Below are 27,503 nucleotides of genomic sequence, written 5' to 3'. Positions count from 1 at the left end.
AATGTGATAGCAGATATCCCATGGCTGCATCTTGTGACATCTCCCAGGAAGGACTCATAGCATCATATTTATGTGCAATCAACAGGTAAAGTAGTGGCTTGATCCACATGTAAAATGCTGCTCAACGTTTCCATAACTCCATCTCCAAAGCATAACATGATATCACTAAATTCTACCTCAAATTGAGCAGAAATTTCCATCCAGTTCTACTGAGGGGCAAACTAAGGCTCAGACGGGGCAGATGAGTTGACCAATGATGCCCAGCTTGTAAGTGATTTACCGAAGTCAAATGCCAGGTTTCCTGGCTCTTTTGCCAGGCTGAATCAGAATCTCCTAGGGACCTTTTAAACCTACATTAACTCAAGCTCTACCCCAAGGATCTGAACCCAGGGCTCTCTAACGAGATGCCTCTCTTTGCTTTGGCTGCCTTGAAGCTCAGGGACAAACTTTGCTGGAAATTCAGATTCAGTGGTTCCAGTGTGGGTCCCGTAATCAAAAAGGAGTGTCTGGACTTCCTTCCACAGCCCGTTCTAAAGGAACTTCATTACAAGTGTACAGAAATCACAGGTCATGGAAAAATCAATTCGAGATCCCGTAGAAGTGAAGTTGTGCCAGGTTTGGCACAAGCCACAATCCTGTGGCAGTCATGGCTTTCATCATGCCCTCTGCAAGTCCACCTCTCAGTTTCCTATCTCTGGACCCCCAAGGTATGAAGGACCAGCAGTGCCTGGGTATTTCCTGAAGCTCAGAAGCTGATTTAACTCCTGTTATTTCTAGGCCAGGCTCAAGATACTCCCCAACTAGAACAATCCAGCTCAGAGGATCCTTCCTGGGGCACAGGACAGGTGATCCTGTAGAACCCCGGTAGAGAGCATTCTGGTCTCAATTCTGGATCCTATAGATGGAAGGAATCTCATTCTGCAGCTTATCTCTGTATCTCCAAGTCTCTCCTGTGTATAAAGTATTAGGCATAATATCTGGCATATAGCAGATGCTCAATAAACATAATAGACTATTATTAGTAGTAAGAGGTTCTTAAATCACACTGACAACACCTTTCAGAGGCCTCTCCTTCCCAGGGTCTCTGAAGCTCTTGAAATCCCAACCATATGCTATTCCTATGACCAACTCCATCCAAGGCAGACAGAGGGAGGGTGAGAAACTCCCTGGGGCCACACGCTTTCCATCTCTACTGGTGAAGACGAGCTTCTGAAGTTCCCACAAGGGACCAGGACCCAAGGGAAACACAGACGTGTATAGACTCCCAGAGGAATATTGCGCCTATGTTGATCTTTACTGTATTATGATTATAAAACTGTAACATTGTGCGGTGAATTCTCCTATTATCCCTGCCCTGCCTTCCAACCTGCTGCCCCCAGACCCACTTTCAGTAGAGTTAAAGTCAAAGGATCCTCTTAGAAAATGGGAACCTTAGCCTCTGTCCAAACCAGACTCAGAATCAGTAAATATTTCCAAGGATGTGGGATATTTAGAAGAAAATACTTTGCTTGGGTCTAACTGAAAATTGTCTGTGCTAGAGTCAGTGGGTTCATCTGGGGGCTGGACAACATCCTGTATACTTTACCTATGTCATTTAGTTTAGCTAACCTTGGAAAACACTCCCAATTCAAAACACTCTAAAACACTGGATAAAATATAAGAAATGTTTTATATGCATAGCTGAGCTCACAAGAAAGCGAGATATGTCCCCAGAGGACAAAAGCAAAGAGGAGACTGGAAAATCAGAATATTAACTGTGTGAGTCAGTGCTGCAAACAGCCCAGTGGTGGTGGGAGGTAGGGGCACAGTTTGCTGGTCTGACGGACCAAAGGGCTTAGGTATTAACACCCACTTGGGTGTAGGAGTAGGCGTTGGGTCCACATGAAACACAGCGTTAGAAATGAGAACCTTCATAAACCTAGGAAACGGAAAACCTTTCATGAATGGTAGACTAAAAAAAAAAATCAATTATCAGCACAGGCTGATCACAAGAAGCCAGTTTGTAGTCTAGGCATTGGAGGGGAAAAGTAGGCTAATCTCCTAAGATTAGACCCACAAGCTGGTCTTCACATAGACACAGGATTCTGTGGGCCTGTGGGCCTGCATGGCTCAGAAACCTCCCTGCAAATTAAAAATTAACATAAAATGGTCCCAAACCAAAAATAGTCTATCAGAAGCAAATGCAAAATATTTTCTGAGGGACCCACTCTTAACCCAGGCTGTTCACGATTCTCACAGATAAAGTTCCACTGAAAATGAGTTCATACCAGACCATGTGGTACGCTAGCTCTGACACAGCCCCTAATGATCTCCACACCTCCTGGCATTAACACCCTTGTGTGGGCCCCTCCTCTTGAGGATGGAATAGACTTATTATAATGAACAGAACATGGAATGTCACTTCCGAGATTAAATTACAAAAAGACTGTGGCTTCCATCTTGAACACGCTCTTTCTCTCAGAGTCTCTGCTCTGTCTGGGAGAAGCAAGCTATTATGTTATGAGTAGTCCGATGATGAGTCCCACATGTCAAAAAACTGATGACTCTGGCCAATAGCCAGGGAGGATCTGAGGCCTGCCAAGAGCCATGGGAGTGAGTGAGGAAGCAGCTATTCCTCCAGTCAAGCCCTAAGATGACAACAGCCCTGGCCAATACCTTGACTGAAGCCACGTGAGTCACCTGATCCAGAAGGCACCACCCACCTAAGCTGCACTCAGATTCCTGACCCACAGAAACGGTGAGATAAGTATTCGTTGCTTTAAGACACTAGGTTGCGTAGCAATAGATAACTAATGCAAACTGTGGTATAAACAAAAGCTAAGCTTTTATTAAGTTAAGCCATTGAGAATGCAAGCTTTATCTGTTACAGCAGCTAGTGTTACCTTAGCTAAAACAGATTAGCTTTTAAACTATGTTTAAAACTCCTGGGGCTCCTGGGTGGCTCAGTCGGTTAAACATCTGCCTTCGGCTCAGATCCTGATCCCGGGGTCCTGGGATCAGAGTTCCACATCGGGGGTCCCTGCTCCACGGAGAGCCTGCTTCTCCCTCTGCCTCTGCTCTCTCTCTCTCTCTGTGTCTCTCACAAATAAATAAATAAAATCTTTTAAAAAAATAAAGTAAACTGTTTAAATTTCTAAAACTTAAAAGATAAAACTGAAAACATCAGGAGAGAATATAAGCTTTGAAAAGACTAGAAAGATTTAAAAGGAACCAAACCAGATGTCTAGAACTGAAAAAAAAGTCAAATTAAAAACACAATTAATGAGTTAAATAGTAGATGACGCACAACTGAAGAGAAAATTGGTAAATCAGATGATACATCTGAGGAACTCACCCAGAAGGCAGCATAGAGAGGCAAAGAAATGGAAAATATGAACCAGAGGTTAAGATGCATGGAGGAAAGAATAAGGTCCCACATACAACTAATAGGAGCTCCAGGTGAGAGACTAGATAGGATATAGAAGCGGCAATATTTGAAGAATTAATTAGACTAATGGAGAATTTTCCAGACTCCTCGCTTCACGCATGACAGAGTGACAGGCAAGACAGCTATAAAGCTAGACAAAACTGTCAAAGACAACCACTTCATCACTCTGAAAATCAATCCAAGGTATACAACAAAGAAGCGTATACATGAAAATTCCTGAACAGCATGAGTCCAGGGCGTCCTTGCCTGGGGCTGCTCCCATTACTCAAGTTCCCAGCTCTCTCACTTGCAATAGTTCAACCAGGGTGAGGCAGGCTGTGAAAACCAGCTGCTTCATTGCCACTGCCAAAAGGGGCTCACTTAATTTGGAACATTGTCGTATAGTGTCAAGAACGGGCCGGGGCGGGGCGGGGAGAAAGCTGGGGGGAGAACAGTAATAGAGGAATAGCCAGCAGCACGGCTAAGCTGAGATTTCAGCACTGTTTGGCACAAGCAATGGACTGGCAGACTAGGCAGGGATTTAACAGAGGAGTTCCAGGGCATGGGATGGCCAGAGAAGGTTTGATGACCTCGCCACATATGCTGGGTTAAGTAGAGGTGAGTGCATGCACAACAGAGACAAAGAGGCCTCGAGCTGCCCACGCCTTTCTGGCCAATGGAGCCTGTGCACATGTGTAGCGGTGACATAAGAGAGCCTGGCAAAAAAATAAAATCCAGGGTAGGCTGAAAAACAGCCTGAAGTTTGTACTCCCTAGTCCACACATAGAACAATAAGCAGAGAGAAGCCTTTCTGGCTCAAGGTTTTGGGGCACAATCTCTGGCTGAACACTAAGCTGTGCAGACACAGGACAAACCCCCTAGGAAACCAGGCTTAAAAATAAAAACAAGAAAGAAAAAAAGAAAATTAGTGAATATATCAGAGGCCACATTTAGCAGGGAAGACAGATTTCACAGAATTAATCCAGGGATCAACAAACACATAAACAAAGCAATAATAATCTTCAAGAGGTAAAGTAAGAACCCACAACTATATGGTCAACTAATCTTCAACAAAGCAGGAAATAATATCCAATGGAAAAAAGTCTCTTCAACAAATAGTGTTGGGAAAACTGGACAGCAACATGCAGAAGAACGAAACTGGACCACTTTTTTACACCATACACAAAAATAAATTCAAAATAGATGAAAGACCTAAACGTGAGACAGGAAACCATCAAAATCCTAGAGGAGAACACAGGCAGCAACCTCTTTGACCTCGGCTGCAGCAACTTCTTTTTTTTTTTTTAAGATTTATTTATTTATTTATTTGACAGAGAGAGAGAGCACATAAGCAGGGGGAGCAGCAGGAGAGAGAGAGGGAGAACAAGGCTCCCTGCCGAGCCGGACATGGGGCTCGATCCCAGGACCCCAGGATCATGACCTGAGCCGAAGGCAGATGCTTAACTGACTGAGCCACCCAGGCGCCCGGCCATAGCAACTTCTTACTAGACATGTTGCCAGAGGCAAGGGAAACAAAACCAAAAATGAACTATTGGGACTTCATCGAGATAAAAAGCTTCTGTACAGCAAAGAAAACAATCAACAAAACTAAAAGGCAGCCTACAGAATGGGAGAGGATTATTTGTAAATGACATATATGATAAAGGATTAGTATCCAAAATCTATAAAGAACTTATCAAACTCAACACCCAAAAAACAAATAATCCAGTTAAGAAATGGGCAGAAGACATGAATAGACACTCTTCCAAAAAAGACATCCAGATGGCTAACAGACACATGAAAAGATACTCAACATCACTCATCATCAGGGAAATACAAATCAAAACCATGGTGAGATACTATCTCACACCTGTCAGAATGGCTATAATTAACATCACAAGAAACAAAGATGTTGGCAAGGATATGGAGAAAGGGGGACTCTCTTACACTGTTGGTGGGAATGGGAACTGCAGCCACTCTGGAGAATAGTATGGAGGTTCCTCAAAAGGTTAAAAATAGAACTACCCTACAATCCAGCAATTGCAATACTAGGGATTTACCCAAAGGATAAAAAAAATTACAGATTCAAAGGGGTACACGTACCCTGATGTTTATAGCAGCATTAACAACAATAGCCAAACTCTGGAGAGAGCCCAAATGTCCACTGACTGACAAAAATGGATAAAGAAGATGTGGTATATATATACAATGGAATATTACTCAACCATCAAAAAGAATGAAATCTTGCCATTTGCAACAATGTGGATGGAGCTAGAGTGTATTATGCTAAGTGAAATAACTTCAGTCAGAGAAAGACAAATACCGTATGATTTCACTCATATGTGGAATTTAAGAAATAAAACAGATGAACCATATTGGGGGGAAGGGGAAAGAGTGAGAGAGAGAGAGAAACAAACCATAAGAGAGACTCTTAACAGTAGAGAACAAACTGAGGGTTAATGGAGGGAGGTGGGTGGAGGATGGGCTAGGTGGGGGATGGGTATTAAGGAGGGTACTTGTTGTGATGAATACAAGGTGTTGTATGTAAGTGATGAATCACTGAATTCTACTCCTGAAACCAATATTGCACTGTATGTTAACTAACTAGAATGTAAATTTTAGAAGTTTTTAAAAAGGTAAAGTAAGAATCCAGAGTCACTACAATATATTACTTAAAATGTTCAGTATACAACAAAAAAACTATGAGACATGCAAATAAACAAGAAAATGTGAATGTCCCCAAATGTTTGATTTATCAGACAAAAACTGCAAAGCAGCTATTACAAATATGTTAAAAGAACTAAGAGAAATGTTTAAAGGTTTAAAAGAAAGCACAGCAATGACTTCATGAATAAAAAAAAAAATCACAACAAAAAGAATCTTTTTTAAGAGTCAAATGGAAATTCTGGAGCTGAAAAGTACAATAACTGAAGTGAAAAATTCACTAGAAGGGCTCAGCATTAGAAATGATCAGTAAACTTGATTAGTATAAATTATCCAATCTGAAGAATGGAGAGAAAAAAAGAAAAATAAACAGAACCTCAGAGACCTATGGGACAATAACAAGCAAAGCAGTATACATGTAATGGGACTCCCAAAGGAAGAAGAGAGAAAGGGGAAGAAAACAATACTTGAAGAAATAACAGCTCAAAACTTTCCAAATGTGATGAAAACCATTAATCTACAGATTAAAGAAGCTCTATTAATTCAAAGTAGGTTAAATACAAAGAGATCCATAGCCAGATACATTACAGTCAAAAGGTTGAAAGCCATAGACAAAGAGAAAATCTTAATAGCAGCAAGGGAAGAACAATTCACCACACACAAGAAAACAATAATATGATTAACAACTGGCTTTTCATCAGAACAATAAGCATCAAAGGTAGTGGAATGGTATATTCAAAATGCTGAAAGAAAAAACTGTCAACCAGGAATTCTATATTCAGCAAAACTATTCTTCAAAAATGAAGTAAAATTAAAGACGTTTCCAAATACCTATAGACTGAAGAATTCTTACAGACCTATCTTACAAGAAACATTAATGGAAGTTCTTCAGGCTAAAAGGAAGTGACACTTAATGATAACTCAAATCCACAGGAAGAGATGAAGGGACCATAAATGACAAATATAAAAGAATCTATAGATAGACTTTTCTCATTTTTTCTCTCAACTTCTTTAAAAGGCACAATATCTTACAAAACTATTATTATAACATCATCATTACTTTATAATAATTGTTAGATTTAGAACATATACACAGGAAAGGTACATGACAATAATAGCACAAATAGGGGAGAGAAAAAAAGAGATACACTGGAGCAGTGCTTCTATATTTTGCCAGAATTAATTAGATTTTAATCAGTTATGATACACATTATAATTCCTAGAGCAACTCTAATAACTCAAATAATATAGTAAAAAGGAATTAATAACAAAGAAATTAAAATGGTACACTAAAACATTTATTTGATACAAAAGACAGTAAAGAAAAAACAGAGGAAAAACAATGACATGATACAATTCAACCATATCAATAATCACGTTAAATGTGAATGAACAAGAAAGCTCGTTTGAAAGGCAGAAATTGTTAGATTGGATTTTTTGAAAAAGCACAAGTAGGTTGAAAGTAAAAGGATGAAAAAAGATGTACCAGCAAACAGTAACCATGAGAGAATTTTCCAGATTTGATGAACAGCATTAATCTTCAGATTCAGGGAGCATACACACATAGTGAAACTGCAGAACACCAAAATCAAAGACAAGATTTCAAGAGCAATCAGAAGGAAATGAAAACTATCCACAAAGACAATTGGATTGATTGCAGACTTCCCAACGGCAACAACAGAACATAGATGACAAAAGAGTATCTTCAAAATGCCGAGAGAAAATAAATGTTGACCTAAGATTCTAAAATAGGCTGATTTATGTTAAATAATGAGGGTAGACTCCATTTTTTGTTAAAGGCAAAGTTTGCTACTAACAGACACTGACTGAAAAATTACTAAAGAATATTTGAAAGGAAGGAATGAAATGTAAGAAGGTATGGGGGGAGGTACAAATGTGAGTCTATATAATCAAGTCTTTTTTTTTTTTTTAAAGATTTTATTTATTTGACAGAGAGAGACACAGCGAGAGAGGGAACACAAGCAGGGGGAGTGGGAGAGGGAGAAGCAGGCTTCCCGCCAAGCAGGGAGCCCGATGCGGGGCTCAATCCCAGAACCCTGGGACCATGACCTGAGCCGAAGGCAGACGCTTAACGACTGAGCCACCCAGGTGCCCCAATATAATCAAGTCTTAATAGCATAAAATGTAGCAACAATAATAAAGACTAATTTGGAGAGGTAAAAAGGAGATGGAACTAAAATACCGGGCAACATGTACAGGTAAGAAGGGAAGAGGTGGTCAAAACAAAAGTGTCCTAAGGATAGAAGAAATTGTCAAATGAGACTTTGCTAAGTCAGATATGCACATGAAAATTACAAAGGCAACCACAAGAATGAAAATAGAATATAGAACTGCCAAACCAGTGTGGGATTGGGTAGTAAGAAAAATGAAGAAAACTAATCCAAAAGAAGGTAGCAAAGGAGTAGAAAAGCATCACCCAAAAGGCAGGAGAAATAAGGGCACAAAATAAAACAACAAAAGACATCCAGGCATATCAGTAATCACAATAAATATAAATGTACTAAACCCTCAAGCAATTGTCAGAATAGATGTAAGATAAATTCCTTAAACTATTTACAAAAGACATACCTAAACAGAAGGAGACAAAAAGCTGGAGCACACCTGTGGGGTTAGCAAGGGGACCAATGTGGCTGGAGTGGGTGGGGGGAGGGAACAGCATTAGGAGAGGGACTCACAGGTAGCAAGGACCAGATCATGCAAGGCCTTATAAGTCGTAGTAAAGTCCTCTGAGTAAGGCGAGGGTTTTGAGTGAATGCAATTCTAGTTTGAAATGATCGTTCTGGGCAACGCTGAGAGAGAACGAATTGGAGCAAGGGCACGTGCAGGAGACCACTTAGGGGGCAAGAGAATAACCCAGACAAAAGCCATGGTGATGTAGACTGGAGTAATGACAGTGGAAGTGGTGAGAAGTGCTGGGATCCTGGATATGCTTGGAAGGTGGGACCAACAGGATTTGCTGAAGGACTGGATGGAGGGATGTGAGACAGAGAAAAAAGTCAAGACTGATTTCAGGCTTTTGGATAAAGTTGCCATTATCTGAAATGGAGAAGACAGTGGATGGAGCAGGACATTTTGCGGGGGAAGGAGTGGGGGTTAAGGATACTAGCAGCTCCACTGTGGATATCTTAAGTTTGAAATGTCTACTAAACATCCAAGTGAGATTTCAATACACAGTTAGACACACATGCCTGGCAATTATGGGAGGATTTGGGGCTGGAGATACACATTTGGAAGTCATCAGGCCCTCAATAATATTCAAAGCCATGAGCCTGAATGAGCTAAGGAGTGAGTGTCGAGAGAAGTCCAGGAACTAAGCTCTGGAAAAATCCAGTGTTCAGATCCTGGAGATTGGAGAGGCACCGGTGGCAAGACTAAGCATAAACAGCTAGAGAGAGAAGCTAGGAGAACGTAAAAGGTATGGTGTCTTCAAAGCCAACTGAGTACGCTGTTTCAAGAAGGAGAGAGTCATCATCTGTGTGAGATGTTGCTGATGGGTCAAATAAAACGAGGACTGAGCATTAACTACTGGTTAGCAACATAGGCTAGTCTGATGTGAAAAGACAGCTGTGCCAATCAGATTCCCTGATTAAGGAAATGTAACAAAGACCAAAGCAGCAAACAATAGGAGCCAATCTGGACAGTCTTCTGCATTGCTTTTTTGCATTGCTTTTTTTCCCCCCAGCAAACAGTAAAAATAGCTAACCTTTCCCGAGTGCTGGCTATGTGCCAAGAACACTATTATGATGCCTATTTTTAAATAGAGAAAGTGGGGCTCAAAAAAGTCAAATAACTGGCCCCAGGTCACTCAGCTGGTAAGTAGCTGAGCTGGAATTCCAATCCATGTCATGCATGTAATCATGCATACCTCTGCTTAGTTAAGGGGAAGTCTACACTTAGGGATGGAACTCAACATTTATAAAGTACCGATTTGGGGCCAGGTACCTTGTGTTTGCACACATTTTCTCACTGAACTCTCACAAAAGCCCTGAGATAAATATCACTACTACTGTCATTTTAAAGGTGAGAAAACAGAGGATCTACTGGGTCTCACTAATGGTCCCACGGGGGGTTGGGGGGCAGTGGGGAAAGAACTCAAGCATGGGCATCTCTTGGACCACAGCTCTGCCTATCCCCGGTCTGTACCACCACATCTGCCCTTTGCACGGGGTTAGCTGAGACTAATCAGGCCAGGACATGGCTGGGGAACCTCAGAGACCTGATGTCGCCCCTACAAACTCATCACTTTGAGGACCCTTGGTGGTTTTGAAGGATGTGACTGAGACCCCCAGTCTGAGTCAGCTCCAGGAATCCCAAGGCGGGCTTCCCAGCTCCCCCAGAACCAGACCTGTGCTCTCTCCAGGGGCTGGACCTCTAATTTTAAGGCATAGACTGAGTATGGGACTGAACCCCATTTCCAACCCTTTCCTTGAGGTGTGCTGGACTGTCCCTACCTGTCCGGTGGTGAGGGAACGGCTGTAGCCAGGGATGGAGCTCCGGGGATGGATCCGGGGTGGGACACAGCAGCTGGGAAAGGACAAAATTCCATATTCAGAATGGGGGTCTGCCAGAAAGGGGAATAACAGCACTGGGGCCCCTGAGCAGGTTCTATCCCTCAGAAACCCCCAGACAGGGATCCTCCCAGGAGACACCTGGGTGAAGGGACTCTCCCAAAGTGCCTCTTTATAGATCACCAAGGACCCCTCTTTATGTGGGGCAGGGCAAGACTCCCCAGTTGAACCCTAAGCAGGGAACCCCCCAGTATCAGCTTCCCACCCCAAGCCCTGGCCCTCCCTGTCCTTACTTGATCCGGGCCTGGTCCACGCTGGAGGAGCGGCGGGAGGTGAAGCGCCGAGCCACCGCTTTGGGAGATGTCTTGGGGCTGCCATCTGAGTCTCCGCTCTCCTCATCCCCCATGGCCTTGATGTAGCTGCCGCTCCGCATCCTGCGGCAGGGGATCTCCCCGTCCTTGCCCCCAGTGGGGTAACCCCCCCAGTCATCTTGCGGCACCTGCGGGGACAGGGGCTTCTGTCTCTCGGACGCGTCCCTACTACATCTAGAAGCCAGGACCCTCTGTCCCCACTGCCAACGGGAGGCGCTCTGTTAGCTGGAGCAGGCCTCGCTCAGGGACATGTGGAAGCAGAGCCAGAAGGTTTCAGGCTGTCCCCTCCCTTATGGGAGATACCTCATCATCTTTCATGGACCTCTTACTACTTAACTGAGGTGATATGCCAGGAGTCAAGAGGATGAATATCAGAGGCCAAAGTGACCTGTGTTGACCCACCGCAGCAGTGAAGTATCACCTGCCCCCACCTTTCACCCCTCCTTCTCCTTCCTCCTCTTAACCTGCTGACATCTCAAATCCTCCAACTCTTCCCTCCTTCCCTCTCCGAGGAGCCACTGAGGGCTCTAAGCAGGCAAGTGCCATCAGATTTGTTTCAGAAAGAGCGTTCTGACAGTCCATAGGGGGGATGCACTGTGTAGGGCTGGGAGCAGGGCAGGGGATGGAGGGACAGGAGGGAGACCAATTAGGAGGCTGATGCTGTTAGCCAGGCAAGAGATGATGAGCCTAAATTAAGACCATGACAATGAGGGGGACGAGGAGATGGAAATGAGGTGTTAAGGAGCATCAGTGAGTCTGATTAGACGTAGGGGGCGAGGGGGCGAGGGGGCGGGGAGGAGCCGCAGATGACTGGAAGGCTGCTGGCTGAGGACCTGGGGGATGGTGCTGTCGCTCATGGAGCCACAGAATCCCAGAGAAACAAGTTTGGGGGAGAGCTGATAGGTTAGGGTTAAGCATCTTTAGTTTGGCAGTGAAATGCCGAGCAGGTGGTTGGGTGTTCGGTTCTGGAGTTCAGTGGAGAAATCTGGGCTGGAGGCAGACATGTGGGAGTCATGGGCGGCAGCTGAATCCACAGGGGTGAATGAAACAGCCCAGGGGAAAGAAAGAGAGCTGGGGAGGGATCCAGTGACATTTCAAAAGGGGACTGCAAAGAAAGGAAGAAAAGCCTATGAAGTCACCTGAGAAGGAGTGGGCAGAGGGGTAGGAGGGAAGTCAGGAGAATGCCATGTCATGGAAACAGGAGACATTTCCAGAATAAAAAGAGTTGATAATGTCAAATGCCACAGTGCATTCAGAGGTTAGTAATTCGGGCTCAGGAGTTAGATCCATGTTCAAATTCTCGCCCCATCACTTGCTAGGCGAACTTGAGCAAAAACTGATTACTCTCTCAGTTTCCTCGTCTGTGAATTGGTAATGACAATTATGCCGATCTCCTAGGGTTGGTAGGAAGGATAAATAAGCCAACATAGTGCGCCCGGCACATAGTAAGTCCTCAATAAATGTTAGCTATTATTATTATAAGCATTGAAGTGGCCTTTTAAAGAGAGCTCTCAAGAGACCACTGGTGACCACTACCAGAACATTTTAGAGGACAGGGGACGTGGATGTCAGACTATAGTAAAGGGGAGAATTAAAGGAAGTGAAGATGTAGAGTCTATGCTCTAAGAACTTGGGTATGAAGGGAAGACAGGAGATGGAAGGGGGTATGGAGTGAAGGAAGGATTTTTTAGGATGAGAAACCTGGGCACATTTCCAGGATAAGAGAAAGCGCCAGTAAAGATAAAGATAGTCTTTAAATGTGGGGAGGGAGGGAGTGGGGGACAGTCAGTAGTCAGTTCAGGGATAGAGGGGATCCTGGGGAGATGGGCTCAAGCCCTACTGGAGGGATCAGCCTGGGATGAGTGGTCCTGGCTTTTTCTCTGAGCCAAGAAGGAAGGGGATGGGGGTGGCTGGGGATCTAGATGAGTCTGTAGGTGGGCTGATAGGAAGGCGAGGGAGCCTGTGATGGTTGGCCTACACTAGGAAGAATGAGGTATAAGCCTGTGATGGTTGGCCTACACTAAGAAGAATGAAGAATGGGGAAGAGGGCTGGGGCAGGTAGGGAAGATTTCAAACACCTGTTGTAAGGAACAGGTTGAATGGGGTGAGGGTGGAGATTTTGAGAGGAGTCAAGAGTCAGGGAGAACACAGAGTTCAGGGAGGGACACAGACTCTGGGGGTGAGGCTAGGTGAGAGGACAGAAACCAGGATGAGAACAGTGACGCAGGGATGGAATGGGGTCCACAGATAGGGGCAGGGCTCAGCAAGGAGGCTGGAGCTCAATGAGAAGATGGGAACACAGGGAGGAGACGAGACTCCATAAAGCAACAAGGGCTCTGGTAGAAGGAGGGGTTCAGGAGAGGGTTGAAGGAGAGCTGGGGTCCAGTGGGAGAAATAGGGTCTCAAAACAAAAGGGTTCAGGATCCAACAAAGACACCTAGTCTGATGGGGCCAGCTTCCCCTGCTTTTGGGCATGGCCCCTGCAGTCTGTTAGTTCTCCCACACACATTTATTGTGATTCCTTAGGCAATCCTAAGATGCCTTGGACCCCCAAACCCTGAGGGATCATTCCCTTCCCTGTACTCTCCAGAGAGGAGCTACCGGCAAGCAGAGAGAGGCAGGCCAGCAGATCGGACAGCCAGGGCGCTCTCGGCCACACTGCAGGGCTCCCACTCCACAGCCACTGCGGCTCCTCACTCCTCTGCAGGACGCTGTGAGGTGCATGTTAAAAAGGAAGCCCCCAGAGAGGTCAGGGCAGCCCTGGAGAAGCAGCAGGGAGCAGCCGTGTGGTAGTGAGGCTCCAGGGACGGCCAGGGCTCAGACAGGGGAGAAGGAAGGTTGGTGTCCCCTCCTCGGCCCTTTCTGCTGGACCCTTCAATTCCCAGGGAGGGGGCAATCCAGAAGTCCTGAATCCTAGAAGTCTCCCACCTTCCCTACTGTCTGTTTCCACGTGGCCCTTCCTGCTTCCACGTGGCCCTATTTTTTTCCCTTGAGCTCCCTCGTAAGTTCTCCACCCAGGAGAGCCCTAACGTGTGAAGAACTTACCGGCAAGGCCAAGGACGCCCAAAAGACACATGCAAGGTCAATTCTCTGTACCTCTGAACATGCTGTAGTCTCTTCCTGGAAGAGACTTCCCTTAATCCACATCTGCGCTCGACCATCTCCAGCTCCGCTGGGATTCAGTTCAGGCATCCTCCTCTCCGGCAAGCTGCTCCGAGCAGCCCCCAGCCGCCACCAACCCCGGTGGGTGAGGTGCCTCCTCTGTGCTCCCATGGCGCCCAGGGCTCTCTCCTATCACAGCCTCATCGCTCTATTCTACCTGCTTCCTTGTCTATCCCACCCCAACCTCTGAGCTCTTCACAAGCAATGTCTGTGGGGTCATCTTTGCATCCACAGTCCCCAAGAAATGCTCCCCGAGTGGATGACTGTGGATTACATATGTAGCATCTGGGTTTGGGGGACAACTCTAAGTCTGCTGGACTTCCAGAACTTGTATTGACTTTTCCTCCCAAACCTATGGCAGGCCTCAAGAAAGCAAGGCAGGGGGGCGCCTGGCTGGCTCAGTCAGAAGAGTGTGCAACTCTTGATCTCGGGGTCATGAGTTTGAGCCCCATGTTGGGTGGAGAGATTACTTAAATAAATAAAACTTTAAAAAAAAAAAAAAAAAAAGGCAAGCCAAGGGGTATAGGAGAGGAGCCAGAGGCAGAGAAGAGGAAGGTTGATGGTAGGAAGAGCCCTGAGCCCAGCTCAGTAAGGAGATGGAGAGGGGACAGTGTGGGATGGATAAGGACGCCATAAGCAGAAGGGGTCAGAGCTCCTCGCCCCATCTGTAGAAACCGTACAAGTGGGGAGACAGGCTGGGGACAGCATGCCAGCTATCACCTGTGCCACCCACTCCCAAGAAGCTCCGCCCTGGCGTTGTATCTGGGGCTCAGACCGGTGTGTCCCCAGCCCAGGAAAACCTACAGGACAGGCTCCCAGGGTTTTTCCACAGCTTCATGGCGTCCTACTGCAGGCACCCCAGCATGACAAACCCCAGCAGAGGCACATTCTGGAAATAACTGACCTTCATATTCAAACAGTATCTGGACCACCCAGATCAGAGCAGAAAAGAGGTCTGGAAAAGGCCTAGGGGCAGGAGAACTGCTTTCCAACTGCTGACCTCCAATATCAAGGGAAGCTACAGCCAGGGAGCACCACGCTGTACTGTCCACTGCCTACCCTCAAGCTCATTCTGCCTCCGAGCTCATGAGACAGAGGCCGGCACAGCTTGTCCAAGCAGCAGGTCGAAGGGAAGTCTTCCCGGCAGTGACACACAATGTCAGAATAGAAGGGCCCCTTCATTGTACAAATGGGGAAAGCGAGATCCCAAAAGGGGCTCAAGGTGACACAGTGAGGCAGGGCGGAACCTCCCTGCCTCCAGGCCTCCACCACAGGGACAACTGACTTCCATCCAACCCTTCTGATAGCTCCCTGGGTGACAGCACCGATGAAGGTTGAGGACCCTGTGCCCCACCCCCACCAAAGCCTCACCTGCAGATAGTGATAAGTCCTGGCTTTGGCCTTGGCCTCCGGACCCAGGAGCCCCTTGCCTGGCCCGGCCCCTGGGTATCCATCCCGGCCCTGGCTGACCATCATGGTGTGCCAGGCGCTTCGCTTGACCGATTGTCCATCCAGTGACATGGACATGCCAGTGCAGGCAAGACAGCGGCCTTCCGACCCGCCCGAGCGCCCCTTGAAGCTCAAGTCCCGGTAGGACCCGTCTGGAGCCTCCAGGCAGAAGGGACCCCCAGGCTCCCCAGGGGGCCGCCCACCCGCCAGGAAGCCACTATCGCTGTCCAAGTTGTCATCGGAGCTCCACCAGCCAGCGGCCTTGGACTGGTGCCGCCCATCCCCCTTGCGGTCCTTGCTCTTGCTCCTTTTGCCGTGCCTGGACTGGTGGTGGTGGTGGTGGTGGTGGTGGTGGTGGTGGTGGGAGGTGTGGGGGCCTCCAGAGCCCAGGCCAGGGTAGCTGTCTCCTCCAGAGCCACCTCTGCCCTCAGCCTTGGGCCCATTATAGTCCCGCTTCCCTGGGGCCTCCAAAGAGTGGGACTTGGCAAAGAGCTTCTGCACAGAGTGAACCAGGTGCCGGATGCGGCTGGGGCTCTCACTGCGGGCCTCCGGGGCAGTGCCGGACGCTGGCCCTGGCCCGGGCCCGGCCCCTGCTGGACCTCGCTGGTATGGGAGCGTGTGGAAGCCATCTTGTTGAACGGGCAACTGCTTTTCAAACTGGTCCAGGAGTGTAGAAGGCAGGCGGGGGGCACCCTTGCCCTGAGGGTGGCCCACACAGTCTTCACAGGTGTCGAAGGGGCCCTGGCCGGGGTACATCCTGGGGAAGGTGCTGCTGCCCCCCCCAACCCCGGCCCCCCCTGGCCCTCCCTCGGGGCCTACTGATGGCCCCTCACTCAGGCTCAGGGGCCCTTCAGGAGAAAGGTGTCCCAGGCCAGCTCTCGGGGCACAGAAGCGGGGCTCGGTGGAGAAGGCCTCCCCGGAGCCCAGCAGGTACGGGGCCCTGGCAGCTGGGCCCACGTCCATATGCTGCTGGTCGGCAAAGCGGGCTGGGCGGGGATGGCTACCACGGTCGCCATGGTAACCCCTCATGGCCTCAGCAAGGGTTCTTCATAGTGTTGGGGGCCAGGCCCCAGGAACCTCCTGGGAAAATAAGGAGAAAAAGGATTCAGATTGAACAACAGGCCACTTCACCTAAAACTCTATTCTTAGGTATTCTGGTATCCCTTTAGGTAATGCATATCAATTTATTGTGAGTAATAGTACTATCTTTCCCCAAATGAGCTTAAAATGCCTTAAAACAGTCATACTAGACAAAGACACTCACAAAGGGGGCACCTGCGTGGCTCAGTCGGTTAAGCATCTGCCTTCGGCTCAGGTCGTGATCCCAGAGTCCTGGGATCGAGTCCCGCATCAGGCTCCCTGCTTGGTGGGGAGCCTGCTTCTCCCTCTCCCTCTGCCTGCTGCTCCCCCTGCTTGTGCTCTCTCTCTATCTCTCTGTCAAATAAATAAAATCTAAAAAAATTTTTTAAAAATAAATCTTAAAAAAAAAAGATACAAGGGCACAAAATAATGCCATCATTCGTCAAATGCTGCAAATTTGATACTTATTCACAAGATAAAATGCCCTCAGCCAAAAGGGTTTTTAAAAATCCTTAGGTTACCAAAAGTAAAAGGATAGCCAAACAGACATAAAAATTTATATATATTCAAAGAAACCAGTCATTAGGTGAACTAGCTTTTTAACAAGCTGGCTTTAGGCAAACTGATCCAGAGCCACACCTCTGCCCCAATGCTGTGAAGAGCCAGGCCTCAGGGTCACAGCCTCCAGCTGCAGTAACCAAACAGAACACTGGACCCTCATCTACGTATCCACCCCCTCCCCTTCCTTCCACACCCTGTTCCTTCCATCTGGCTGCAGGCTTATTCTCCTCCCTCCCACAAGCCCCCACCCACCCACTCCAGGGCTGAGACAGGAAGGAATAACCTAAGATGACTGCCTCTTCCTCTTCTGGGTTCCAAGTGTTCCCCAGTAAAATTTCCCTTTTACCCCCATTGGCCACCCCCATTCCACTGTAGGGGAGTCACCAAGGGAGAAGAAACCATAAAGAACAGGAATGCTGGCTGTCCAAGGCAGCATCTAAACCCTACACTGCGGGGCACCTGGGTGGCTCAGTTGTTAAGCGTCTGCCTTCGGCTCAGGTCAGGATCCCAGGGTCCTGGGGTCAAGCCCCACATCGGGCTCCCCGCTCATCGGGAAGCCTACTTCTCCCTCTCCCTCTCCCACTCCTCCTGCTTGTGTTCCCTCTTTCGCTATCTCTGTCTGTCAAATAAATAAATAAAATCTTTAAAAAAATTAAAAATAAATAAATAAATAAACCCTACACTGGGATTGGAACTCAGGAGTTCCTCCCAGGAACAGTGGGCTGGCAGGGCAGGGAGGTGATGGAGAGAAAGCACTGCAACCAGTGCCCCTGGCCCCCATCCCAGGCTTGCCAAGGCTACAGGACAGAGAGGTCAGCTCTCAGCAAGAACTGCCTCTGATCAGGACTCCAGAGCTGCCAGGGCAGGAGCTACAGCAGGAGGGGATGTCAGCAGGAGGGACAGGGACTGAGGAGCTGGCAGACGGCGCCCTCCCTCATCCCAGACCAGGCTCCTGGGCCATCTGCTGACTAGGAGGGGATGACAGCCTCAAAGACTCCAGACAGCAGCACCTCCGAGACCCAGCCTTCCTTCCTCCCCAACCACCACCTCTCCATACTGTTTCAGGCTGCTTCCAGAATAACCCAAGTTATTCTGATTTCAGAACCTCAATCTACTCCCCATCTCCCAGACTCCTACCACTCACCATCCGGGGTTTCCCATCCTCGGTGTCAGGATCCCCACCACCAGACAGAATCCTAACTTCAGAAGGCTCAGGATCACTGGCTCCTGATGGAAAAGAAAAGGGTAGTGAGCAAAGGGAGAAAGAGATTGTCCCAGAGTCCTCAGAGGACCAGTCTCTGGCCTTGACAGTTTCCCTTCCCAACCCCCCCAAACCAGGACTGATTGGATCCCCCATGATGCAGAGCCTTTGGACCCCCAGGGAAATGAAGTTGGCTTCATTATGCAAATACATGCAAATGAGCTTACAGGTTGGACTACCTCCAACAGCAGGTGTCTGTGTGATCTGTCCGTGGTGCTGAGCCACTGCAATTTTTTTTTTTCATTGCCCTCAAATACGATTCCATTCCACAAAATTTGTTGAGCAGCTACCATAAGCAAGACTGAGTGAGAAGTGTACAGAGGTGATTTAAGTGTGGTCTCTGTCATCGAGAGGCTTATAGTCTAACAAGGGAACAATCCTACACGACAGGGTTATTTTAGGTCCCAGTATTTTTGCACAAGCTGTACCCTCCTCCTAGAATCTCCTTCCATCTACTCACCTCAACTCTCTCCCTTGGCTAACACTTACTCAGATGAAGCCCCACCTACCCTCAAAGACTTTCTGTACTCTTATTTTGTGTTATGTCTCTCTATTGGGCTTTGATAACACCCTTGGTTCCTCCATGAAAGAAACCATAACACTGCACTGAAATTGTCTGTTTCAGTTTCTGTCTCCCCAACTAGAATGTGGTCTTCTGCAGGGTAGGAACCATATCCTAATTATCTCTGAATCTCCAACACCTAACTCAGGGCTTTGTCCAGAGCAGGCCCTCAATAAATGTTCCCCAAGTAGATGAATAAATGACTGGACTAGAAAGGGGTAGCAAACATTACACTAGTTCAGATGAAAACAAGACCAGACCCAATAGAGGGAAATTGAGGAGGACTACCCAGAGAAGAATGCATTCGGGTTGTGGAGCAAGATGGCTGTGTATTCCAAAGACAAAGTGGTGGGGGAGAGAGAATTCCCGGAGGAGGAAACAGGAGGCACAAAGGCAGAAGAGGTGGGCAAATAAAGAATTCTTAGGGGGTGGGCTGTGAGAGTTCCAGCAGACATTTAGGGTTTGGCAAATACTGGGACGAGGTGGGGGAGAGAGAGAATCATGAAGGAAGACGACTCTGAAGTTTGCAGCAGCCGTGACTGGAAGACTAATGATGCCATTATTAGACACAGGGATGTCAGGAAGAAGAGCTAGCTTTGCAGGCATGATTAATAGTAGTGGAAGAGACACAGTCAGACATCAGGAAGAACTTCCTGACCCTGAGGGATGTGAGATAATGAAGGGAATTGTGGAGTCTCCTGGAAATCTTCCATAGAGCAGAGGGTGAGACATGCCCAGTCCCTGGCCCACCCTGTGGCCTGGACTGAAGAAGCTGTTGGTTATCTTGCCTGCAGGGAGCCGGGGGTGACCTCACAGCTTGGCTCTAGATAACAATTCTTCTCCTCCACTTCCCTTCTCTGGGAAAGCCGAGGTGACTTCAGACCAAGAGGGCCTCACAAGCAGCTGTTGGAAAAGCTCTTGGAAGCATCTCCCTGCTTTGGAAAGAACTTTTGATAGCTTGGTCCTTTGTCCACATCATGGCCCTCCTCCTCTTGCCCCAGGCAGGACCCACGTTCGAGACTCGCAGCACAGAAGTCCACTTTGGCCGAAGCCCAGACCATCTCATTTGCTTTGTCTGTGGTCACATCAACCTGGAGTCTCACTCAGAGCTTCCCAATGGTGGACATTCCCAGGCTCCCCACCGCCAACTCCTCAGCCCCGCCCTGCACAGGGGCTGTTGCCAAGCCTCTGAGCCTCCATCGAGAGCTTATCAAACTTCAGTCTCTTTAGCATCAATCCATGTTCTTCCAGCTCTAGTCTCAGGGGAGACAGGCCCCTGTAACTGCTCCTCTCCAAACGAGCTACCCCCACCTCCCTTACCCATGTCCTATGGGGCAGCACTGTCCAGTGCAAAAAGCACAAGTTCTGAAACCAGAAGGTGTGTGACACTAGACAGGTGACCTAATGATGCCTGCTCATCTATCTCCCAGGATCTTAATATTAAATGATAAAATGTATATGAAGCCATTTTATAAACTCTAAAAGATTACACAACATAATCCCTCATGTGAAGCCTTTATTTTGGATTTCCAAAATCCCCACTGTCCAAATACTAAACTGTAATCAAATACAAATTACTGAGGGAAGGAGATACCCAATTTATGGATTTCCTAAAGAAAAGATTTCATTGATGTAGATTGAATTGTATAGTCTTCCTCCTATATAGTATGCCTTACCATCACATTCTCCTGCTGCCACCCTATTACTAAGTGATCGGAAGGCAAAACGAGCTAGGAGGGGACTCATAATTCCATCCATCACCAAGGCCTATGGATTTTGCTTCCTAAAAATAGATCTGCCCACTTATTTCCATACCCACCAAATCATTGTTGGCTGACTAGCTAAAACTCACTCTCAGCCTTCTCCCCTTTCCCAGCGCCCCCCCCCCATAACTGGAGGCCACACAATTCACTTTTGGCTAATGATATATGCATAAAAATCTGACAGTTTCCAGGAAGTAGTTTGCCTTTATGATGAAAGGGGTGGAGCCTGCTAGTGCCATCCTTCCCCCCCTTTCTTCTAGGCTTGAATACAACCATGATGCCTGGAGCTAAAGTAACTACCTTGCCAACAGGAGAGAAAGACCTAGAGAATCACAGAAACGTTAGTCCTGGAATCATTGAGCCCTGGAACCAACAGAAGCAGTTGCCTTCCTCCAGGCCTATATGTGGTAAGGAATAAACTCCTCTTTACTTAAACCATTGTGAGCCAGATTTCCTGTATTTGTAAGCAGAGAGCACTGCTAACTAATTCAATTAACTCAGAACACCATCTCCTACCTGAGCGTCTGCAAAAGCTCCTAACTGGTCTCCCTGCTTCCTTTCCTACCGGGCTTCCAATCCCAATGGCCACTTGGAAACAGAAATCTGATCATGTCACTTCTCTGTTTAAAACTCATCAATGGCTCATTGATGTTCTTAAGATAAAACACCATAACCTGTCCACCAAGGCCTGCAGGGTCCGGCCCTTCCTACGTTTCCAACAATCCTCTCACGACATGTTCCCCCTTGCTTCCTCTGCTCCAAACAGGCCAGTCTTTTTGCAGTCCCATGATCCCTCCCGTCAGGGACCTGTTCCCCCTGTCCAGAAAGCTTTGCCCGCCCACCTCTGCCTTGTTAACTCCTACACACCCTTCAGATCTCAGCCCCGTTGTTGCTTCCTCAGGGCAGCTTTCTCTGGCCCCCCTGACTAGGTCGGATCTCCCTGCTGTTTGCTCTCGAGGCACTAAGTACCTGTATAGCTCTTATACCCGTTACCACTTTCAGTTGGTGTGATTTGGAGATTGTCTGCCTCTCCCACCAGAATGTAAGCTCCGTGGAAGTGCAGGAATTTCTGCCCATCTTACCGCATTACCCCAACCCCTAGAATGATGCTTGGCACAGGGCAGGTGTTTGTGGGGTGAATGTAAGCCCTTCATTTATGGCATCTTTTTTTTTTTTTTTTTTTAAAGATTTTATTTATTTATTTGACAGAGAGAGACATAGCGAGAGAGGGAACACAAGCAGGGGGAGTGGGAGAGGGAGAAGCAGGCTCCCCGCTGAGCAGGGAGCCCCATGTGGGACTCGATCCCAGGACCCCGGGATCATGACCTGAGCCGAAGGCAGACGCTTAACGACTGAGCCACCCAGGCGCCCTCATTTATGGCATCTTACGTAACTCCCACAACTATTCCAAGGGACAGATACTATCCCCCACTTCCGTTTTACAGAAAAAGAAACTGAGGCTGACAGAGGCCCAGGTCCCAGAGTTGGTGGCAAAGCCCGAGGTCACAGCCAGTGCTGCCCCACACCAATGCTTTAGCTTTCCTCTGACCTGTGCTGCTAGCCCAGAGAAGCCAAACTTACTAAACTGCCATTCTGAAGTAAACACAGTAATGCCAGTGAATTTGTTAAAAAAAGAAAAGGAAAGCAAACAAACAAAACCTCCAGAGCTAACCAGAGTGTGGTTTCGCCTTTTCCCCTGTGCAGTAAGTGCTGAGTCGGTACCAAGTCCAAGGTCAGATAAGTACCGAATAAAGGAAGCTCCCTAAAGCCCTATGACAACTCTGGGGGCTGGTGCTATTTTCCCCATTTTCCTGCACCAAGGCATCTATCTACCATCCCAGGGCACAGAGGGCTGCCCAGATGGTGAAACTCTGGGCCCAGGGAAGCAGCCTCTTTTGCAATTGCCTGCGCTAGCTGGGAAGTGGGGAGTGGAGGAGTCTGGGAGGGTGCCGTGTATGACAAATTCTCTGATGCAGCTCAAATCTATCTGGGAATGGAAGAACTGGCACGCATGCCGTCACCAAGAAATTACCCAATTTAGCACCAACTACACAATCCAGCAATTAGTTTCTTAAACCGGAACTTGCTGGGGGCTGCCAGGCTGGCGGGGTTGTTGTTACAAATCTCACTGGGAAACCAGCTGTGTAATTCGCCAGGAGGTTGTCACTGCCCCAAGCAATTACCTTCCAGAAAAAGAATGGAACAGGGAGGAAGGAAAAGGGCTGCAGAGGATCGAGTCAGAGTTTTTTCCTCTTCTCTCCCCTAGGGCCCTGCCCAGCCAACTCAGGTGCTTTTCCTTTCTTGAGACCCAGGCAACTCCCAAACTCCCTGGATCAAAGCAGTTATCGGTGCAGACTCTGTGGTCAGGCTCTCTGGGTTCAAGTCCCTTTCCACTCACTTGCTAGCTCTGTGTACTTGGGCAGCCAATTCTCCTCTCTTAGCCTATTTTCTCATCTGTAAAATGGCGATATTAGAGCCATCAGAAAGGGATTAACAACAATGTGATGGTTAACAAGGTAAAGCATATAAAGCCCTTAGAACTGTACCTGGCACATGGTGAATGCTTAATAAAAGGAGCTCTCATTATCTGTTTTCCTTTCTTTTTCTTTTTTCTTTTTTTTTTTTTTTTTTCTTCCTCCGTTGGTTTACAGTGTGACCCTTGGGTGGGTCACTTAATCTCTCCTGGACAACCATATAAGACCAAAGGTATTCTGCTGGGGAAAAGGCGGCAGGTCTTAGTCAAGACTGTCCACGCCTAGGCACCAGGGAACCAGGAGTATTTGGCAACGGCCAATGTCTCAGAGGCTGACACAAAGCGATGCGGTAGGCAAAGCAAAGATAAAGATTCCAAACATCAAATATTAACCAATTCATGCCTTCCCCATGAAGCTGTCTGGGAAAGCTACAAGCTGGACACACTGGTCCAGATGGCAGCAAAGGGGTACAGTTGCTCTCTTGCTGGGGATCAGCCCCATCTAGTCCCCTCACACTGGAACCTATGAGATCATCCCCATACCACTTCCAACACAGCAGAACTTGCAGCAAGTGAGGTCTGGAACTCATTTTGCTGTTGCAGGCCTGGCCTCCTACAAGTCTGTGGGTGGGCCACGTGTGCTCTTGGGACCCCAAAGTTTCAGGCTTTGCCCACCCATCCCCCTTCCCTGTGTCAACCAGAATGGCCAGGACTCTGCCTCGGTTTCCCTGTCCAGTCCTCCCCCACCCCCTGTCCTGACAGCAGCATTTGTGGTGGGGGCTGTATGTCCACTATAAAAGGGCTAGCTACCAGGGAGCCTTAACACAAAGCCGAGGACCTGTAGCCCACTGTCCTCTACACAGGGGTGGGCGTTCCTCCCCCGGCTGCCTGCCTCTTCCTGCATCCAGTTTTGCCTGAGCCCCCTTGAACCATTCCACACTGGCTTGGCCCAGCTGCCTTTGGCAGGATCTCTTGTAGCTGGGCTGGTGCCCTTGTCCCTGGCCTCTCTCAACCCCACCACCAGCCCTGTTGCTGAAGAAAGACTCAGTATGTCTTGTGCCCAGCCCTGGCCCTTAGGACCCCACAGAAAAACCTCCTCCTACCCTTACTTCCTCAGAAAATGGAGAAGGCAGGAGGAAGAGAATAGAAGGAGGGAGGCTTGGGGTCTTTTTCATTCACCTTTATAACTTTATTTAATCAACTCTTCCTTGGGGCGTTAGGGTAGGAATTTTACAGAAAATGGGCTTACTGCTCCAAAACACTAGAGACATTTAGGCAGAGCCAAGTCTAAATCCATCTCCTGACCCATTGGACAGTGCTCAGTCTGTGAATAACCCACACTACCTATAATCTCTTTGAAAATCCCACCTCAGGGGGCTTTGCACTTGATGTTCTCTCTGCTGGAACGCTCTGCCCCAGATATTCCCATGGCTTCCTCTGCCTCATCTTTCAGGTCTCAGCTCAGAGAGGCCTTCCCTGACCACTCGCTAACTAAAGTTGAACCCCATCCCCCAGGTATGCTCTACATCACCCTGTTTCATTGTCTTCATAGCACTTATTGCTCTTTGAAATTATTTTCTTTATTACATGTTTATAGTATGTCTCCTGATAGTAGAACATAAGCCCCAGCAGGACATGGACTATGTCTGTCTCATGTGCTGCAGTATTCTGAGTGTCTCGAACAATGCCTGGCATTAATAGGTGCTCAAAAAATATCTATTTGGGGGCGCCAGGGCGGCTTAGTCAGTTAAGTGGCTGACTCTTGATTTTGGCTCAGGTCCTGATCTCAGGGTCCAGGGATCAAGCCCTGTGTCAGGCTTCGCACTCAGCAGGGAGTCTGCTTGGGGTTCTCTCTCTCCCTCTGCCCCTCCCCCCATTCATGCACACACTCTCTCTCTCTCTAAAGTAAATAAACAAATCTTTAAAAAAATATATCTATTTGCATGAGTGAAAGTCTTCACTTGCCACCCTCATCCACTCTTCTCCTGTGCCCAACAGCCAGCAGAAAGGACCTCTACTCCTTTCCCTCTAAAGGCTTTAGAGAGCCCCTGAAGGATTGGTATTAGAAATCCAGCCTCCAAACCCAGCCCTGCTCTTCGTACTTATCTAGCCCTTCTCAATTGGGCAGATACAGATGGTTCTTTTCCAGCTGCATCTGGGTCTCTCCAGATGTGCCCCTTTGCACAGTTCAAGGAAGGCGTTTGGGGGAAATGGGAAGAAAGAGTGGGGTAAATGACTCTCCCCCACCCTGCAGAGAAGAATGAGACTCTGGGGAGGGAATCTCAGGGTCTGGGGTCTACCAGCCAGCCCCGAGTATGTCCCTTCAATCGGATGCTCTGGGCCCCAGCTCCTCTCCCAGCTGGGGCCACAGAGCCAAGAGACACCAGAAGCAAAGTTCAGGCTTCCTCCTCCTTCTCCAGGGCTGCCAAAGGCCCTGTGAGACACAATTCAGCCTGATCCCCATCCCCACCTCATGCTCCCTAATTGCAGCCATGGCCAACTGCTTTTGGCCTGCTCTTCCCTTTCTGCCAAGTGAACCAATTCTCAGGCTCTTCTGCCTTGTCATGTCCATGTTCTCCCTCCTGAAGGTCTCCAGAAGCCTTCTTGGGGCAGTCATCCCTCCTGCCCACTGCTGCAAGGCAGGACTCCCAGGACCACACTCCTATAGGACCCTCTTCAGGGGCAGCTAGTAAGAGAGAATGTGGGTCTTGAGTTAAACTATTTGGGTTCATGTCCCAAGTCCACCACTTACTAGACATGGGGCTTAAGGGGGCCCTTCATCTCTCTTGAGTTCAGTTTCCTCAATTTCCACATGGGAGCAAGAATGGTTCCTTTCTCATCATGATGTCCCAAAGATTAAGATAATGCAGGTAAAATGTCCATCAATGCTATTAACAATGGAGGGGGGAGGACCACGAAAATGTGTGAGGTCTGGAAGCAGGGTCTCTAAGAGGGTTTCTCAAATGGCCTTGGGCAGAGGCTGTAGCCATGCCTGACTTGGGTTTGGACCAAAAATGGGTGCTCTGAAAACTCATTTCTTTCATGTTTCCCCGGGACTTTGTTTGCCTGAGCTCCTTCTGAAGACCCCCCGCACCTTGAGAATGCTGAAGACAGCAGAGCAGCCCTGGTGGCCAAAGATGGTGGCACCTGAGACAACTAGAGGCCCTTGATTTGCAGGCCCCACCAATCCCTGCAGCCAGGGATGGTGGTATCTCCTCCAGCTGGGATATGGAAGGAAAAGCCCAGTGACCTTATTGCGGGGTATTGGAAAGACAGTCTTCTGCCTCCAGCTATTATATTGTAGCCTACCTGCATGACCCTGAAAAACTTGTTTATCTGTCTGAGTCTCCATTTGCTCATCTGTAAAACAGGGATAATACCTACCTCCTAAGGTTGTGGCAATGAGAAAATAAGCTGATCTGTCCAAGGCAATGGACACATATGTTTCCATATGTTGGTTTCTCTAGACTTTAGCACCCTAGTGCCTTCTGTTATTTGTATGTGTTTGATGAAATTTGGGCTGCTGCCTCTGCTCTGGCCTCCAGACTTCATCTTACCAGAACCATCAGAGAACAACAGGTAGGATCCCAAGGCCATGGCAAGGGTCCACTGGGCAGCAGCTTCTCAGCCAGGCCAGGCCCATGGCCTTTCCTACCCTCTGGCCCAGCTGTCTGATGGAGTCCAGAGTTTAGGTCTGCCTCCCAGGTTAGCACACTGTCCTATTAGCAATCTGTGTGAGCTTAGACAGTGGCTGCCTGTGTCAGGGCCTGGCTCCTCCTCTGGACCTCTCCTGCAGGGGAGTCACACACAGGGCTAGGCCCCACACGGCCCCATGAAGTCTGGTTGGTTGGCACACTACCAGGTTCACAGGGTAACACCTCCCAATCCTCAGCTCTGCCTGATCCTGACCCAGCCTCTAGGTTGTCTTAGCCTCTGCTCTCCTCTCTAGATTTCTGGGTTAGCAGAGCCAGGACCAGAGGGGGAGACAGCATGGGAAGAGGAGAGCCTTCCGTATGGAAGGCCTGTCCTCCCAGCTTTGCCCTCTGAGGTGTTCTTCCAAGAAAACTTACCTATGAGTGGCCCCCCATCAATCCCAGGACAAAGCAGTCGCTACCTCCTCTTAGGTCCCATACTTCCACACAGTAGGGTAAATTTTATTTGCAGACCCTGAGCTCCTTGAAAACCAATCCACCTGATCTGTCTCAGCATGGACAAGACCTGG

At 48.0% G+C, this 27,503-nt stretch overlaps 1 protein-coding gene across 2 annotated transcripts in view; it reads right to left on the bottom strand.

The window, feature by feature from the left end:
• DLGAP3 (DLG associated protein 3) overlaps positions 1 to 27,503 on the bottom strand; it is a 63,079-nt gene that overhangs the window by 23,155 nt on the left and 12,421 nt on the right. For both annotated transcript variants that reach the window (XM_078073439.1, XM_036065309.2), the window contains exons 2-5: positions 18,367 to 18,449; positions 15,504 to 16,661; positions 10,893 to 11,098; positions 10,543 to 10,615 (exon numbers count right to left, since the gene is read on the bottom strand). In XM_078073439.1, the coding sequence (XP_077929565.1) occupies positions 10,543 to 10,615; positions 10,893 to 11,098; positions 15,504 to 16,610 (1,386 nt within the window). In that variant the 5' untranslated portion in view covers positions 16,611 to 16,661; positions 18,367 to 18,449. The remainder of the gene's footprint in view (positions 1 to 10,542; positions 10,616 to 10,892; positions 11,099 to 15,503; positions 16,662 to 18,366; positions 18,450 to 27,503) is intronic.

Source organism: Halichoerus grypus, chromosome 5 (assembly GCF_964656455.1).
Source record: "Halichoerus grypus chromosome 5, mHalGry1.hap1.1, whole genome shotgun sequence".
Classification (NCBI taxonomy): domain Eukaryota; kingdom Metazoa; phylum Chordata; class Mammalia; order Carnivora; family Phocidae; genus Halichoerus; species Halichoerus grypus.
This window is presented reverse-complemented; position numbering and strand designations above follow the sequence as displayed.